Here is a 17537-nt window from a genome sequence, read left to right on the forward strand (position 1 = left end):
AACACAAACTCCTCAAAGAACACCAAGAAACATTAGTAACGGACATCTACCAAGGCTCAACACAACTTAATACAGCACCTTCACAGAACAAACACCTTAAACATACCATATGGATCCAAACTTACCATATACTCACATTACAACAGTCTGGCGGTGAACTGTCCATATCCATTTACAGAAATGGAATTCAAGTCACAGAACACAATCTCGCCATATTCAACCTCCACTTTTCCATCCTCCACACCTCCTTGTCCTCCTGCCCTCAAGCCCCCTTACCATCCACCATCATGGAACATACCCTCTGTTAAAACTGGGAGTCTCTAGTTGGCAGAGGTAGGTACCTTTGACCAAATAAGGACCCTTACTTCTAAGTCAGGGAAGGGGATTACACTACTGGATAACCCCTGCTCACCCCCTTGGTAGCTTGGCACGAGCAGACAGGCTTATCTCAGAGGCAGTGTGTTAAGCATTTGTGAACACATACAAAAATACAGTAAAAACAATACAGCTGGATACCACACAGGATTTATAAAAATAAGTATTCTTTATATAGACTTAACACAAGACCACAAACGACAAAAATCCACAATACTGTACTCAAAATTGACTTAAAGATGGTAGAATTAACTTAGTTCAAGTTGATGGTAAATGCAACAAAGTTCTCACAAAAGTACCTGGATGCGTAACGCAAAATAAACAAAAGGATCGCAGCGGTGGAGATGCGTCGGTTCCTTGCTTCGGAGGAGACAATGTATCGCGCCGCAATGCTTGTGCAGAGTAGGGGATGTGTCTTGATCCTTACTGGAGAGGAGGTGATGCGTAGATTCTCTTACTGCGGCTCGGTTGCGATGCGGCAAGATGGCGCCTCGATGCGACAATCCGGTGCGATGCGTTGAGATGGCGCCCTTGATGCGACGATGTGAAGATAATGCGTGCACGCCCTGGCAGCCGTGCGGCGAACTCTGTACTTTGGAGCCGCGTCAGGCCCTGCGACACACTTCTCCGATGATGCAACGGCGACCCTCACGGTGGCGACACGCTTCTCCGGTGATGCGACGGCAGACAGCTGCGACGAAGACACGCTTCTCGGGAGATGCGGCGACTACAGCTGCAGCGGCGACACGCTTCTTCTCGTTGCATCGCGCTTCCACCTCCCAGCGACAAGTAGGCTTCTGCAGATAGAATTCCCAGCAAGGAAATTCAGAGGGGAGCTGGTGGCGAAGTCTTTTGTCCCGGAGACTTCAGCAGGAGGCAAGCACAAGTTCAAGCCCTTGGAAAATATTCTGTAAGATGATGAAAGTCCTTTGAAAGTTCCTTCTCCTTGGCACTGAAGACACCACTGTAGGCCAACCCAGAAACACAGCACACTGGCAGGGGGCAGTACAACTCCTACAGCTTCCTTTGGTTCTTCTCCTTGGCAGAGGTTTGTCGTGTTGTTCCAGAAGTGATCTAAAGTCTTGGGGTCTGGGTCCTCATATTTATACAACTTTTCTATTTGTTCTCTGAAGGCAGAGAGGCCTTTGCCTAGTCCAAACCAGTTCTGGTCAGTCCTGGAGCACTTTGTTGACAAGACTCCTTCTTTCCTTTCACAGTGAAGGCAAGGGACATCAGACGCAATACAGGAGGTGGAGCCAGCATTGTGGAGGGAAGGCACAGCCATATTCAGGTCCCAGGTGCAGTTCCCCCACCCATCTACATGCAGATCTTCTATTCAGCCCTGTGCTGACTCACCCTCTCTCCTGGAATCCCCTGGCCCCTGTCACTTACAAAACCAGACACACAATACACAACCTAGCAGAGGCAGGTTTGGACAGTTAAGCAAGAAAATACCTACTTTCTAAAAGTGGTATTTTGAAACACAGAATGTTAAAACCAACTTCACTAAAAGATGTATTTTATCATTCTGAGTTCAGGCATACTTAACTTGAATTTCTACCATGTTCCCTGGGTCAGTTAGGATTATAGGATGTAATAATCAAACTGCCCATTCTGGCCTATGGGGAAAACGTAGCCTTATAACAGTGAAAAAACGAAAATAGCTGTAATTCACTATTAGGACATGCCACACACACCAGAGCATGTTCTGACTTATACTTACAATGCACCCTGCCCTTCGGCCTACCTTAGGGGTGTCGGATATGAAGATAAGGGAAGGTTTACGGACTGGCAAGTGGGTGCACTTGCCAAGTCGACATGGCAGTCAGACTGCACACAGGCCCTGCAACGGCAGGCCTGAGACACACTTTACAAGCTGCTTCTGTGGGTGGCACAACCAGTGCTGCAAGCCCACCAGGAGCATTTGAATTACAAGCCCTGGGCACACATGGTGCACTGTACTAGGGTCTGACAGGTAAATCAAATAACCCAGTCAAGGAGTGAATCAATACATCAATTTAACATAGGGAGCACTGAATAGCAGTGGCACAGTGCCCAAAGCATCTAAACCAGCAAAACATATCAAAAACAGAAAACTTGGAAGGGAGACTCACGCCAATGATAACAGGTCTAACACCCTCACTCCCTCTCCTCACGCAGCTGAACACACCACCCATTATTCCCCCATACCAGCTCCTACCTTACCCCACACTCATCCCACCTTTCACCACTCTCCTTGAATCGGTGATCACAATACAAGAACCCTCCCCCTTTCTTCAAGATCCATCTTCTCTACACCAACACTCCAAAATACCATACTGAAACCCACTAAATCCCCTAACCACATCAGACATGTCACAACGGCCACACTCACCCCATCTTATGTTGACCACCAGTCTACCCTAATCTAGAACTCATAATCAACACCATACTCTAATAAATCTCCTCACTACACAAGCACACCAACAACTACCTCAACAATTTTCATAAGCACCTTATCACTCAAGCAACGTGTCCGTCACTAACCCCCCCCCCCCAGAAACCAGCTCAACTTATATCCATCCAACTCACACACGGCAAACCGAAATCCTCGGCCACATTCAACTGTATGTTACTAAACTGTCGGTCAGCAGGCAAGCATTCCACTGAAATAGCGGAAACAATTCTTTGCCATAAAATTAACATATGCTTCCTGTTTGAAACCAGGCTAAACAACTACTCACCTGCCACTATTGACCTCCCTACCCCACGGGGCTTCTCAATCATCCTTTGTGACCGTAAAGACCATACCAGTGGTGGATTAGCTATCATACAAGGACCTCTGCCTAAAACCCTTCTACACAATCAGATACTTAACTTTCCGATATCTAGGCATTGATCTCCCATCCAAAGACTCTAACCCCATTAAACTGCACACCATCTGTCACCCCACCCATGTGAAAAGCTACTATATCTTGAAGAGTTAACAGTCCTTACAACACTAAAGTCCATGAAGGATTCCACAGACATTATACTAGGATACCTAAACCTGCAACTGAATGATGCCGACATAACATTACAAGCCCTAGCCATCCTTCTTGAATCGAAAGGTCTCACTCAACACAGCAAAAAACAAACCCACAATAAAGGTTTTACCCTTGACGCAATCATCACCAAACATAATGGTATCTCCCTAAACCCCATCGTTCCCGTTGACTGGACCGACCACCACCTAATTCATTTCGATTCCAACCAGCCTAAGCACACCAACCAAAACCATTGTTCGAAGCACTAGATGAGGAACAAACATCAAATCCAGCAATCAGAACTAGAATCCTTAATCAGCTCCCAAATTCTCCCCCCCCCTTCTGATCTTACCTCCACCGATGACCTCACCTCCCACTATAACACAAAAATGACAGAAGTTCTTGACAAAAAAATTAGGCAGTACCCTTTCCAGATCCTTGTTCAACACAGACATTAAGAAAAAATAGACAACTCCGACAGACTGAAAGAAACTGGAGAAAACAACTCTCTCTAGCTCATCTCTCCTCCAAGCAGAATGCACAAACTACAAAAAACACATCTACAGAAAAAAATCTTTTGTTCTGAACCCAACTGGACCATTCCAGAAACAGACCCAAAGAACTCATTCAATATCAAACACCAAACCTCCTCCATCCCACAACAGCCCATTGATACTTCCTCCAAGCGCGGTGAAGAGTCCACTAAATTATTCTCAGATAAAATAAACATGGAATCTTTATTGTTCGCTGGACCCTCTCACCCTCTCAACACCTACTAAAGGTGACACCTCTTTCAAAGATGGCCCCCATTGCCTCCGAAATCCACCCCCTCAGAGAACCAGATCATCATCACTAATCACCTACACCAAAAAACAATTAAACATGGTCCAAGTTTGAAGACATCTCTGAAAAGGAATTCCTTGAAACACAAGTATGCTTGAAGCCGATCCCCTACATTTCTGACCCTCTCTCTTCCTCTCTTGTCAAAAATCTCAGATCCATAATCTCCCCAACTTGGACTAAAATCATCAACTCCTCCCTATCCAGCGGGTCCATGCCAGCTTCTCAAACTCTGCCAAATCACCCCCTCCACAAAAAGCCATCAGCAGACCCCAATGACCTAAACAACTACCAAAAACCTATAACCAACCTCCCTGTCCTTGACGAAACCATGGAAAAAAATCGTGCTCTCTTAGCTAAACAACCACATTGAAAAATTAAACTTGCATGACGGCTTCCGATCTGGGTTCAGGAAAGGCTGTAGTACAACGACCGCAACCCAGGACATCACTGATGATCTACATAGATCCTGCGACAATAGTGATGCCTGGCTCCTAATCCTCCTGGACCTCTCCTCGGCCTTTGATGCAGTCAACCACAACATTCTTCTAAACACCCTCTCACAACATGCTGGCATCAGCGGTACTGTCCTGCAATTGTTCACATCATACCTGAACAAATCTGAACTTCTCCTCATCCAGCTAAACACTAGCTCTTACCCTATCCATAACTGGCTCAACACCCTAACTGCACTAAACTGTAAACGTTCCATCTCCAGCTCCATTACATCTCTTGGGATCACTGTCGACAAAAACCTGAATATGAAAGACCACATCAATGCCTCAGCAAAAAGCCCTTTCTCCACGCTAAAACACCATAAAACAATTAAACCATTTATCCCCCTTGAAGACCTGAAGATCGTAACTCAATCCCTAGACCTCTCCTAACTGGACTACAGCAAAGCAACGATCACCTGCGCCCCAAAAGCCATCTCTTACCAATGAAGTCCACACTCAAAGCAGCCGCCAAACTTCTCTCTGTAGAGAAACAATATGACCACATCACTCTAAAACTTATGAAACAATTGACTACAAATTGAAGCGAGAAGCATATTCAAAACAGCTTGTATAACTCACAAAGCCCTCTACTTAGGAAAAACCAACCTACCTCGCCAACAAACTATCAAAAGTGCTCGGATGCCCTTGGGCCAAGTTTGCCCTATATAAAATTCGAAAAATAAATAAATACCATCCGGTCTCCAGGGCAGACAGGACCTGAGCCACTGTGAGCATCTTGAATTTCTCAGTTTTGCGGAAGCAGTTGAGGGCTTGGAGATCTTGGATAGGACGAAGGACTTTGTCCTTTTTCAGGACTAGAAAGTAGCTAAATGGTTGTATTCGAAACACTGTTAAGTGGGCAAGTGAATGGGACTACAACTTTAATCATTCGCCTTAGATGAGGGTAAAGGCAAGGTGATCTTGCCATTAACAGCTTGATGGAACTTCCAGCATGCTGGATACAGAGAGATTGGGGGAAAAAAGGGACTACGATGGTGTCTGGAGAGGAAGTTCATGTATCTCATGTTCTGGATTTATTCATACTTCTTTGCCTTAATATATATTTTTTAAATATGTTATGTTTTGTTGATGAAGCCTATGCTATGTACAAGAGTGCAACTCCAGGTTGTCTTCGCTATGCTTAGAAAAGCTATAAAATTAATAAAGATACTGTGGGGAAGAAGAAATTAGTTACTTACCTGTAACTCCGCTCTCCAGCATTGCAATCTTTCACTTATTTAAATGCTTGAATCATTAACTAGCATCATGCTGGGAATCTTCTGTATATTTATATAGCATTAAACAGTGTTAAAATGGACATAGGCCTGAACAACAGTATTTGTTCAGTCACACATCCACCTCATCTGAAGCAACCTGAATTTCAGCCAGTAAAGTGGAAGGGTCAGCTCTCCTAGTTCCCCTGGAGGCTGTCATAGCTCTGATTTGAAAGCACTAGTTTGAGAAGAGTATGAGATTAAAGAGTCTTGGGTTGCATGTTAACATATGAAAGATCCCCATGCTGGAGAATTGAAGTTACAGGTAAGTAACTTGTTCATTCTCCACCATTGGATCTTTCCCATAATCACATCCTTGAATCAGAATAAAAAAACAGTTGTATATTACAGAATAAAATAAAAGCAGGTAGCAGGTTCACCTTTATCGAAACAGGTTTCTGATAACTGCCTGCTCTATCAGTTTTGGCATCCAGTGGTTTGTGAACATGTGCTTGCTCTTCCACATGGTTGCAGGGAAACCTCACAGTTTCAGGTTGCTAGTTTTCACAGCCGAGCAATGTACTTGCCATAATACAGTGGCCTGGCTCACTCCGTTGCGGCCCAGCTATGTATGTGCCCCATAGCCTCTCTTGCACCCCAATCAATGCCCGATGCTGTTTGCCGTGGCAGCTGTTAATCTGCGAATTTTACTGTGTTGATTTTGCTCGCGAGAAAGTGTCACTCATAGTCGTTGAAATTACCCCAAAATTATGAAGATGTTACACAAAACAATCTGAAACCTTGGCAGGTAGGCTAATACTGTTTACTGCTATTTAAATACACTGAAGATTCCCAGTCTGACAACGGGGAATGATTCAAGCATGTAAATATATCAAAGATCCATTGGTAAAGAATCATAATTGTAACATAAACATGTTTCGACTTTATCTTCACTGCAGAAGCTTGTTCACAAGAAATGCTTTTGTTTCTCGGTCCAAAATGCAGCACCTGAAATTCAGTTTTTTATTTCTCCAAAAGAGGCGAGTATGCTGAAGCTAGATTTTAGTTAAGTTCTACCTTGTCGGGGAAACATCTCCCTTTGCACAATTTCTCAGTCCTTGGCCTAGATAAAGGCAACCGGCAGTTCTGGTGGTCATCTTCAAAACAGACAAGATCAGGGACCAAAAAAAACTACAATGCATTCATAACATTATAACTGTTTCAAACGGTAAAAATATCAGAACTAGAATAAAAATGGTTGCAGAAAACTAAACAGCCAAAAGAACGTGTACATACATTTCTGAAACCTTCCTCCAAATATAAAAATAAAGACCTGTAAATAGCTGCCATTTGACATGGGTAACCCCTGTTTGCAAACGACAGAGTTCATGATCGCAGCAGAGCTGCCTTACAAAGACTTCAATTCTGAGTACACAGAATGAGCCGAGGCAGTCTAGCAAGTTCAAACATTAAAATAGGAATACATAGACCACTCAGAATTCAATAAAAACATGTGATTTACCCTGCCACTAGCTCTCCTGAAGTTAGGAGCTTCGAAATACAATCATGGAGGGAAAGATCAGCACATTTTCAGAATAGATGTTTAAACAATAGAACTCTCACCTGACTGCAGATTTAGGAATTGAACCATAAAGAAGAGAGCTTAGCCCACGGTACAGACCCTTCACGCCATGATCCTGAACAGTCAGCCGCACACAGTGACCTGAAAAAAGGAATAGGTTTTTTGAGAAATGTCTGATCCCTTGTGTCTAATCCTCACAGTGCGAGGACATTCACAATGTCAAAGTGCTTAAAGGCACCAACGGTTCAACAGTAGGAAGCGTCAATACTATCACTAGTGAGCAGGTTGGGTAGTAAGGGGAGGCCTAACAACTTTTAGAGTCTTTAGTGACTCTGAATGAAACGCGAGTCCTACAACAGCATCAAAACCCACAACACCCTTCCTAACTGAAACAAACCTTTAAGGATGTATCTGTCTTGGAAGAAAGACCAATGCAGGCAAAATGGCCTTTGCCTGGGCTGGCACCAGAGAAGGAGTTCAGAAGTAGAGAACAGAAAGATGTAGAGCGCTCTAGGCCACTAGCCAGCAGTTCAGCTCCAGCTTTCAGGCCTTTGGATAAGGGAAACAGGTTCAGGCAATAGAGAGATGAAATATAGCAAGAACACCAAAAAAGGTAGAGGCCCCACTTATTAGAGTACAGGATACAACAAGACTACAGACAGGGAAGGCTCAGGAGAAAACGTCAGGAATGGACACATCATTTTAGTTAGAACTGATGCCGCAAGCAGCAGGAGATGGTGAGAATAGAGGACAGACTGGGGGAGCATACAACAGTGGTGTGGTTTGTTGCCCATCTACCAGCAGCCTATGTCACCTATCGTACCACCAGGAGGAGCACATGGAGAAAGAGGAGGGAAGAATGTAGGGAAATAAAGAAACTGTGATGGGACCCTTGTGGTTATTCAGACCTTCAGGAGAGCTGTAGTTACTGGCAGTTGGGGAAGGCAGGAACATGGATTTGAAAAGCAGGTGTTACACCAAAACTGAACAGGATTTAATGCGAAGGACCAACATGAAAACTAACTAAATAATGTGCCGATATATGATACACTAAGACCACCAGGGGGAGTGGTTTAAACGAATACAATCAGCCATAAAGAGAAAAGGCACAATTAATGACAGGGTGGGGAAGTGTTTATTAGTCAAAGTAATTTCCTTAGTGAATAGAAGGGACGATCTCAAGAGAGAGCAAAATGTGTGGGGTGCACAGAAGCCAATAGGCATAGGGATAGCACAGGACAAACCAGGCGTGACCGGGAAGGCCCCACACAGCACTAGAGGAGTGGGATTAAAGAGGAGTAAACGCAACTTTAAGGAGGACAACAGACCAACTTGCTGGAGGGTAGATGGATTGGATCGGAGGTGTGAAAAAGGTCTGTGATGCTTAAGGAGATAATATACGACAAAAGAAGAGAGAGAGGCAGGCAAGGCATATCGACATGAACTGCTGCAGGAGACATGCGACACCTGCATGGGCAGTTTACAATAACAATGAAATACACATACGTTTTTATTTATCTTTTCTTCACAAGTGACTCATGTTTGTAAGAAATTGGATTTTTTGGGGTAGGTGACTGACCACTTCAACAAGTAATCACAACCCATGTGAGGGTGAACCCTCCATGTCACTAAATAGACCGGAGGTCAACCCCCTGGTACTGTGGCACAGAGCGGTCAGGCTTAACTTAGGGCAATGTGTAATGTATTTATGCAGTACCAAAAGACTAATAAGATCAAAATGAAAAACAATGAAAATCCCAAAGCGAATTAGAAACAGAGTAAAATATAATGAACTAAATGAAACCAAAAAAACAAAATCCAACAGGGAGAACAGGGGCTAAGAATTTTTTTTATAGAAATGGCACTAATGACAGTCTATATTCACAGTAGACCAAGATGTAGGCGCAATTTCAGGCTGACCGCAATGCAGAGCAGAGATACACCAACCAGGTTCATTCCGATAAAATATTTTTATATTGTTACTTCGTCTTTTAAGACCCAATTAACCACAGGAGTACACTTTTAAAGGACCCAGGACCTCAGGGGATGCACTTTGAGACTCACAAGATGTCAGACAGACTAAAGGCAGGGACTAGTCCAGTTCCAGCTGCCACTGGTCAGCTGGGTGATTCCAGAAAAAGGCCTCTTGCATCTTGTTGTCTCCCTGTAGCCACAGACCAGGTCAACCACCTGCTCCTTAAAGCCCCTTCTTTGTCCTGGGTACAAGAGGGTGCAAATCGAGTCCTTCACGGGTCCTCATGTCACATACAGCAGGTTCAGTTCTTTTCTGATCTTCCACAGGTCCAGAATGTGTTCTACTGTGGGTGCCAGGAGGTGTCATATTTATGCCTTGAAACAGCTGGGAGATTGATTTCTGAGCATGCCCAAAAGTTTGTGGGGCCAACACTACCCAGTTTCCAGCTCCCGTTTGCCTTACTGTTAACAGGCCCAAAATGCCATGTGTCACAGCATTTTCAAGATGGTGAAAGTCGCCTGCTACGCTTAACTTCAGCTTCGAGTGCTGGAGGTAAGTGAGGGGAGGCTACTGTGGTAATCCTAGTGTCCTCCCACATCTAACACTGAACTACGCTTTGAGTCAGGCACTGTATTCACAACAAACCAAGAGACAAGTCTGGGAGGACAAAAACAGTGTCATCCAGCAACCAGGCAGAGGATACTACAGAAGAACTGTCTTGGCATCTTGTGCTCTCCTTTTTAAGCATGCCTCAAGCGTTATATGGCTCAAGAGAACTGTTATACAGGTAGGGGCGAGGGGCCATACACTGCATATTCCAAGAAATTCAGAGGAGGTATCTCTGCCTGTTAAGATCAGCATGTTGTTTGCTTCTAGGAAGCATTTCTAATAATGTTCACAGCTATTCAAGGCTGTGCCCAAATTGTGAGGTGGCAGAGGATTACTACTTAGTCTTCTGACAGTTCAGGCAGGTAAAGGGTAATTTTCTAAAAGTTACTTTCCTTAACATTTATTTAAAATCTGACCACCATTTAATTGGATTTTTAATAACCATTAAAAATAATGGTTTAGTTATTTTTATAGCTGGTCCCTTTCCTGAGTTACCAGTATTATTATTTTAATCTGCACTCTGGCAGTCTACAAAGGAAATCAAGGACTGGCATTGCGAAAATAGCTTTTTGTACCTTGTCACGGTAGGGACATGGTAATGATCGTTTTCTACAAATGCCATGCACCCTGCCTGGTGGTCTACAAGGCCTGCATAGGGGTGACTTATTAATATTTAAAAAGGAGGCTTTTACCAGTCAACAGGGGTTTATATTACACTGCTAGAGCCAGGCTACAATGGTAGGCCTGAAGCTATGTTTCTACTTCCTCTATATTGGATGGCAAAATAAGTGCTGCAGTCTACTAGTGCAAAAAACAACAGTTGATGGACAGAATGAAGAACAATGTCATTCATTCACCCCAGTACAGAGATCTGGGCCTAAATCCATCGTTTTTTAGCTCACCATGCCGTTCCAGTTTGGACCCAGCCATATGCAAATCAGTCTTGACCCTGTGCCCAATGGGAACAGTCCAGCCCGAACTGCCAGGCCAGGTCTTCCGTGGACTGGAAACAAGCATCCTAGGACCGGTTTTGGGATTTCACCCCTCTTCAGCCAGGATAGCTTGATTCCAGTGGCATGGAGAGCACAGGACTCACGTCTGAGCATACCCGTCCCACTCGGGGTGACAAATGCAAAAATAACTATTGATGGACAGAACGCAGAACAATGTCATACATTCACCCCAGTACAGAGATCTGGGCCTAAATCCATCGTTTTTAGCTCACCATGCCATTCCAGTTTGGACCCAGCCATATGCAAATCAGTCTTGACCTTGTGCCCAATGGGAACAGTCCAGCCCAAACTGCCAAGCCAGGTCCTCCCTGGACTGGAAACAAGCATCCTAGGACCGGTTTCAGGGTTTCACCCCTCTTCAGCCAGGACAGCTTGATTCCAGTGGCATGGAGAGCACGGGACTCACGTCTAAGCATACCCGTCCCACTCGGGGTGACAAATGCAAAAAGAGTTTAGTTTTGCTTTGTTCGCCCTAAGTTGGCAGGGTATGCCCAGACATGGGTCCCTTGCTCACTTTGCCACTGGATCCAAGATAGCCTGGCTGATGAGGGTTATGAACCCGAAACCGGTCCCAGGATGCTTGTTTCAAGTCCAGGGAAAACATGGCTTGGCAGTTCGGACTGGGCTGTTCCCATGAGGCACAGGGTCAGACTGATTTGCATATGGCCATGTCTGAACTTGGGTGGCGGAGGGAGCTAAAGAATGATGATGGATTAAACCCAGATCAGTAGACTGGGGGTGAGTGCTTGCAATGTTCAACACTCCGTCCATCATACCCTTTAGTTTTTCAGTCTACTAGTGGCATTCTGTAGCAACTTCCATGTATTTTTCTTTTGGAGTCGATCCCTACCCACATACAAAAATAGTACACGGTCCCTTTTCTGTAAATGCTCAAACATCTGCTGACTTGTAAGCGGGCGAATCACAGGCACTGGTACTCTGTTTGCAAATTCAATTATATCATCTTTGGTTGTTGGTCCTCTGTAGTTGTATGCCAGTTCTCCTTCTAACAGCTTTATAGTTGGAAAAGCAATGCCAAAATGAACAGTGGCATCCATTTTTCCATCTTTCACTGGAAATTCACTGCTTTTAATCTCTAAGTCCGTCTGATGATACAGTTGTTCCAGTTTCTTGGAATGCCCACACCAATGAGCATAGAAATCTACAAGCCAGACATCATCTTTTTTTGTTGTCTTCTAAATCTTCCACCAAGACGGCCACCATGGTAAGGAGCACCAGCAAGAGAAGCATTTAACAGGCCCTGGGTACGTTATGTACCATATACTAGGAAGTCAAATATAGCAATTAGGAGTATACCAATTCGACCATTTTAAAAGCGGGAGCTCAGGCACTTTTACTATTGCTTAGCCTGTACACAGAGTTCTAAAGCCAGCACACACAAATACTGTCCAGCACACAAAACATTTGGGGTGACCATGCAGGAAAGGCAGATTTCCTACTACTGTAAACAATCACAGGTGCATAAATACAAAATAAAAGGGGAGGTTAAACCAATGAACAACAATGTAATCAATCACACAATAAGAAGTGATTTTTATAGGGGCGAGATAAAGCCCAGTGGTGGAGAAATGCAGGAGAAAGAGACGAAGGACGTGCAAGGGAGCGGTCTCTAGTTCTTTCCCACATAGCTGAGATGACAGAAAGAGGGCGAGTGTTCCAGAGGGAAATGGCATACAGAAAGGTAGCTTGTTATCATCTTCTTCACTCTGGAAGTTTCCAGAAACCTTCACTTCAACCTGCAGGTGGTGTGAATGCAGCCAGAGTTCATATTAAGGCAATCTTACTAGTCAGAATGAATGGGACAGCAGTCTGAATGTTATGCAAGATGTCAGGAGAGCCAATGAAGGTGTTACATATCAGGAGGAATGCATGCTATCCTGTCTCCAGCAGCGTGAAGGTGGAAATTGGGAAGCCACTGGCCTTTTCAATGTGGGATCCTTTAGTGGAGTCTACTTGTTAGACAGTGAGATTTTTCTTTGCATATTAGAATTTACTATAATATAAGTGAGCATGGAGATATACGAGACTCCAGTTTGGACAGAGGGTATGGGAGAGATTTAGATGAATTTGTCTGAACAGGTAAGAGAAAAACTAGGAAAGGTCCATGTTGGAGAGGTCCACATAGTATTTTGTTGTGTTTCAATTTTTTATTGAGATTTATAAAAAAAAAAAAATACACATATTATAATAACTGTATGCATTGTCATACAATAAATATATAAGAAAATTGTTATATATAAGCATATAGTAAAACTTTCTGAATAATTATTCATGTTATATAATTTAATAAATATATAAACATATATATGCAAAGACAAATATTTGGTTTTGTATTGAGGCCATACAAGATGGAATTAAGGGAAGGGGGAGGAGAAAGGGAAGGAAAGAAGGGATCACAAAAGAAAGCGATAAGTGAAAAATTTACAAATATGAAGCATAACGCAATATTAATATGTTCCAAGGAAAGGAAGACACTAGAAAAACAATGCAAATAGATAAAAGATGAATATAAGGGTTAAGTAATTTCACTTGATGTACATAAATATAAATATAAGAGAGGACATTCTAAGTAATAGATAAGATAAGGTAAGATATGATAAATACTTACCATACCATAAAGTAATTATGCGGATTCAAAGAAAGAGAAAAAGTGATATAAACAAAATTAAATAAATTACATTATACTACAGGTATATATAGTATTTTAAGGTTATTGAGGAAGACTTGGTAAACAACAGCCTAATGAATTAAAGCCCAATGAACAGTAGAGCCGCACTAAAAAGACAAGATCTGCATTCATCAGTTATTTATAGGGTGACCAGAAACGGTCAGCTGAGATCGAAGTCCGACTGATAGTTTAGGGGATCTACATGGGTCTGGGGTCCCAATGCTACAGCTCTCGTTTTGCTTGCCAGGTTCAGGCGTTTAAGGAAGTGGTGAAATGTCAATTTTAGAGTTGAAAGAAAAATGAAGGTAGCAATGTTATGTTATGTTAGAAGATTTGTAAAGCGCTCAACTCACCCTGGGGCATCTCGGCGCTGCCTAATAGACTAACATCCTGGACAAAAAACAGCAATGATGACCAAGAGGGGTGTAAGGGCATTTCGGAGGATTATGCTGCTGTTGTATGAAATAGCTTTGGTAGGGTTTTCAATGGAGAGGAGCAAGAAGAAATGCCAAAAGGGTGCTGAATGATAGGATAAGCAGGGGAGAGGGTCTGTTGTGTGGGTTAGTGTGGTTAACTATGAAACGTAAGACATTGCTCTGGCCAGTGAAGAAATGACTGATGTGGGTTGAAATGCCAAGAAAAAGAAAGTTGTGGGTTGCAGAGGGGTATAATGCACTGTTTGATTGCCTTGAAGTAGGCTTTGCTTTATTTCTCATCTTGATCCATGGCATTAGTGCAATTAATACATTTTGTCACAGGTTCAGAGTGTTTCCTCATACATCATACAGTTTTCAAGAATAAGAGACTACATAACAGGTAGTGGAGCCTACTTTATTTTAGGTTTGTGGATGTTCTGCTAGCAGAAGAGGTTCTGGGATTACCACAAGGCACTGACTTCGATTTTAACCTTAGTGCAGAAGCAGGCGTAAATATCAGCATGGATCCAGAGTGTGCATTTAAGGTAGTTAACAAGGGTGTCCACAGCAACTGTTGGGGTGACGTGGACTATAGTACCTGCTGTAGTGTGTCAAGAATACTTTTTTGAAAATATCTAGACAACAGCTAATAATTTGTCCTTAGGGTAAGGGCTGTGAGTATCTGTTGTGTAAGTTACGTGCCCTATGGCTAGCCTAGACACGAACGATATGTTATGTGTGGGGGAAAAGTAGATGTGTGAGAGAGAGAGAGGTCGAGACAGAGTGAGAGAGAAAGAAAGGACTGAGGGAGTGTAAGTACATTTTTCATTTGTTTCAATTAATCAAAATTGTTACAAAAAAAACATTGCATGACAGCATATAAAATTGTAAAAAGCATCTATCAATCGTTAAAATAGGTTATTTGGTGTTATCAATGTGAGATTAAAATCCTTAATCTTTCGTTTCACTTAAAACCTGTTGAAGGTGGCCAGGAAATTTAGCAAACCTTGCCAGTTCCATTTGTATTTTCAGGTTAAAAAGAAGTTACCTCACCTCAATACAAGTGTGTGTGCCGTATTTCAGAAAAAGCAGCTTTATTAAAGTGCGGCGTGCGTTCAACGAATTCGGGCAACTACAGATAAATTGGACCATATAGATGGCACAGTCTGCATTTGACACTATCTGCCTGAGATTTCCAGCAGGTATTTATATCCTTTATTGGTAGAACCATGACTCTGGCGAGCAGGAGAGGTTTTAAAATTGGTTTGTTCAATACACAGTTTAAGTAAGGCTGGCATAGTTTGTCCCTGTAAGAGCTTAAAATGACCTGGATGTTGCTAGCGGACGATTCGATAGAGCGGAGGTCTTCCTGCCTAGATAGGAGCCTTACTTGTTTTTTCAGTACAGGTTTTAATGCCAGTGGTTGGTGTATAAACTTTTGTCAATTCGCTATGTCCAGGTTCAGATTGGAGCACGCCGCCACCAAGTAGTCTGACCAAGACTATTTGCCATTTATAAAGATATTCTTCAGAATTTCTTCTATGGTGTTGGAGGATGCTGCACAAATTCCACGGTAGTACCGAATTATAGATGCCCAATTTTTGAAGGTTTATTTAGGCCAAACTCAAGGCGTACCAGAGCATTGCGGGTGCGTGCTGGAATCTGAAAGATGTGTTTATAGGTATGACATTGCACCAACTCCATAATGTCCGCCAGGGCTCCAGTGAAGGCGATTTGTCTATAGGAAACTACCTTCCAGATTGCCTTAGGTGGACTGTGGAGATTGGCATAGAAATTACACATGGCATAAGTCACAGCTGTGGCCTTTTCTTCAATAGAAGAGATGTGTGCATTAGGCCTGCCGTAACTCATGATCCATACCCCCAAGTAATTGTATTTTGAGGCAGTAGTTATTTTTACGTTTATTGGCATAACACCCTAAAATAAGAACTTTTTTTTTTTCTTACAGTTGCCCACTAATTTGTTGGCAATGTTGTCGGTACCTAAAGCATCCAGAGCTTTCTGTAAACCCACATCTGTGTGATCCATTAGGATCATAGCGTTGGTGTACTGCATCAAAAACAAGGATCATAGCGTTGGTGTACTGCATCAAAAACAATCGATTCTGCCCAATCGTTGGTACTGGCAGCTTATCAGATGTTAGGGAGTTTCCTAGGTCAGCGGGATACAAACTGAAAAGTATAGCCACCAGGACGAATCCTTGTTTGAGTCCTTGGTCCATATACACTTTGGCTGTGGCTATATTCTGGGTAAGCTTGATGCGTACACATGTGTGAGATTAAAGTGCTTTGATGGCATCCAGCAGCATGTTCGGGATCCCCCATTTTTGGAGTTTCTTCTAAAGAATGTTCTTAAAGTCAAAAGCTGCTGAATAATACACAAAGCAGGCGAAAAGCGAATGCAATTTGAGCGAGTAGCTTGCTCAACTAGATGGGCCAAGGCCAGGATGTTGTCTATCGGCGACGCCCCTTCCCTGAAGCTGGATTGGTATGCTGGGAGGATACCCCGTCTCTGGCCCAGATTTCAAGGTCATTTAATACGAGGCTTGCATGTGTTTTGGTTTTGGCATATAGGAATGCTATCATTCTGTAATTTGTGGGATCCGATGTGTCTCCCTTTTTATGTATCAGCTGTAGTATTGAGCCCTTCCAGGCTTCAGTGACAATAGCATTAATACTACAGAACTGGTAAAAGGGTGTAAGGAGGGTGGCCCAGAAGTCGTAGCTATGTTTGAATAGGTGACCGGGGAGCCCATTCAGGTCTGGTCCACTATTACTCCTTTTGTTCTTCAGGATTTTTATCATGCGGCTGCGCTCTCCCATGGCTATAGATGAAGCATGACTAGTTGGTTGAACTGCCCCATTTCGGACTCTAGAAAGTGTAATGTTAAGTACTGTCTCCTCAGAGTGGTTGAATATTAGGGCAGGCTCTGATTCAGGACATGCAATATAGTGTTTGAACATTCTTGATCCATGCATCCGCTGGCATTTCATTTCATCATATTGGCTGTGACCTTCAAAGTTGTTGATGTACTGCCAGAATTCGGCCCGTCTGCTTTGTTTTAAAAAGGTGTGAACGTAAAGCCATTGCGAATCTTCCTTTTGTTAGGTCTCGGCTAGCGTGGCGGCGCACATGCGCAGCTCGCTCAGCGAGATTTAATGATTCTGAGGGAATTCTGTAAAGGGCTTCAAGCCCCGCCCCTCTTTCCCATTGGCTGGCGTCACCGTTTATACTAAACGGTGGCCAGCCATTGGGAGAGAGCACTTTGTGACGTGGACTTTTCCATTTTTAAGACGGCCCA

The 17537-nt window shown here is 43.3% G+C and overlaps 1 protein-coding gene across 1 annotated transcript in view; it reads right to left on the reverse strand.

Annotated features, from left to right (window-relative positions):
* Positions 1 to 17537, reverse strand: part of LOC146859207 (tricarboxylate transport protein, mitochondrial-like) — a 187880-nt gene that overhangs the window by 82769 nt on the left and 87574 nt on the right. Inside the window, exon 3 of the mRNA XM_085649884.1 lies at positions 7555 to 7654. Within this exon, the coding sequence (XP_085506010.1) occupies positions 7555 to 7654 (100 nt within the window). The remainder of the gene's footprint in view (positions 1 to 7554; positions 7655 to 17537) is intronic.

The sequence above is a fragment of the Triturus cristatus genome, chromosome 3_2, assembly GCF_964204655.1.
Source record: "Triturus cristatus chromosome 3_2, aTriCri1.1, whole genome shotgun sequence".
Lineage (NCBI taxonomy): Eukaryota > Metazoa > Chordata > Amphibia > Caudata > Salamandridae > Triturus > Triturus cristatus.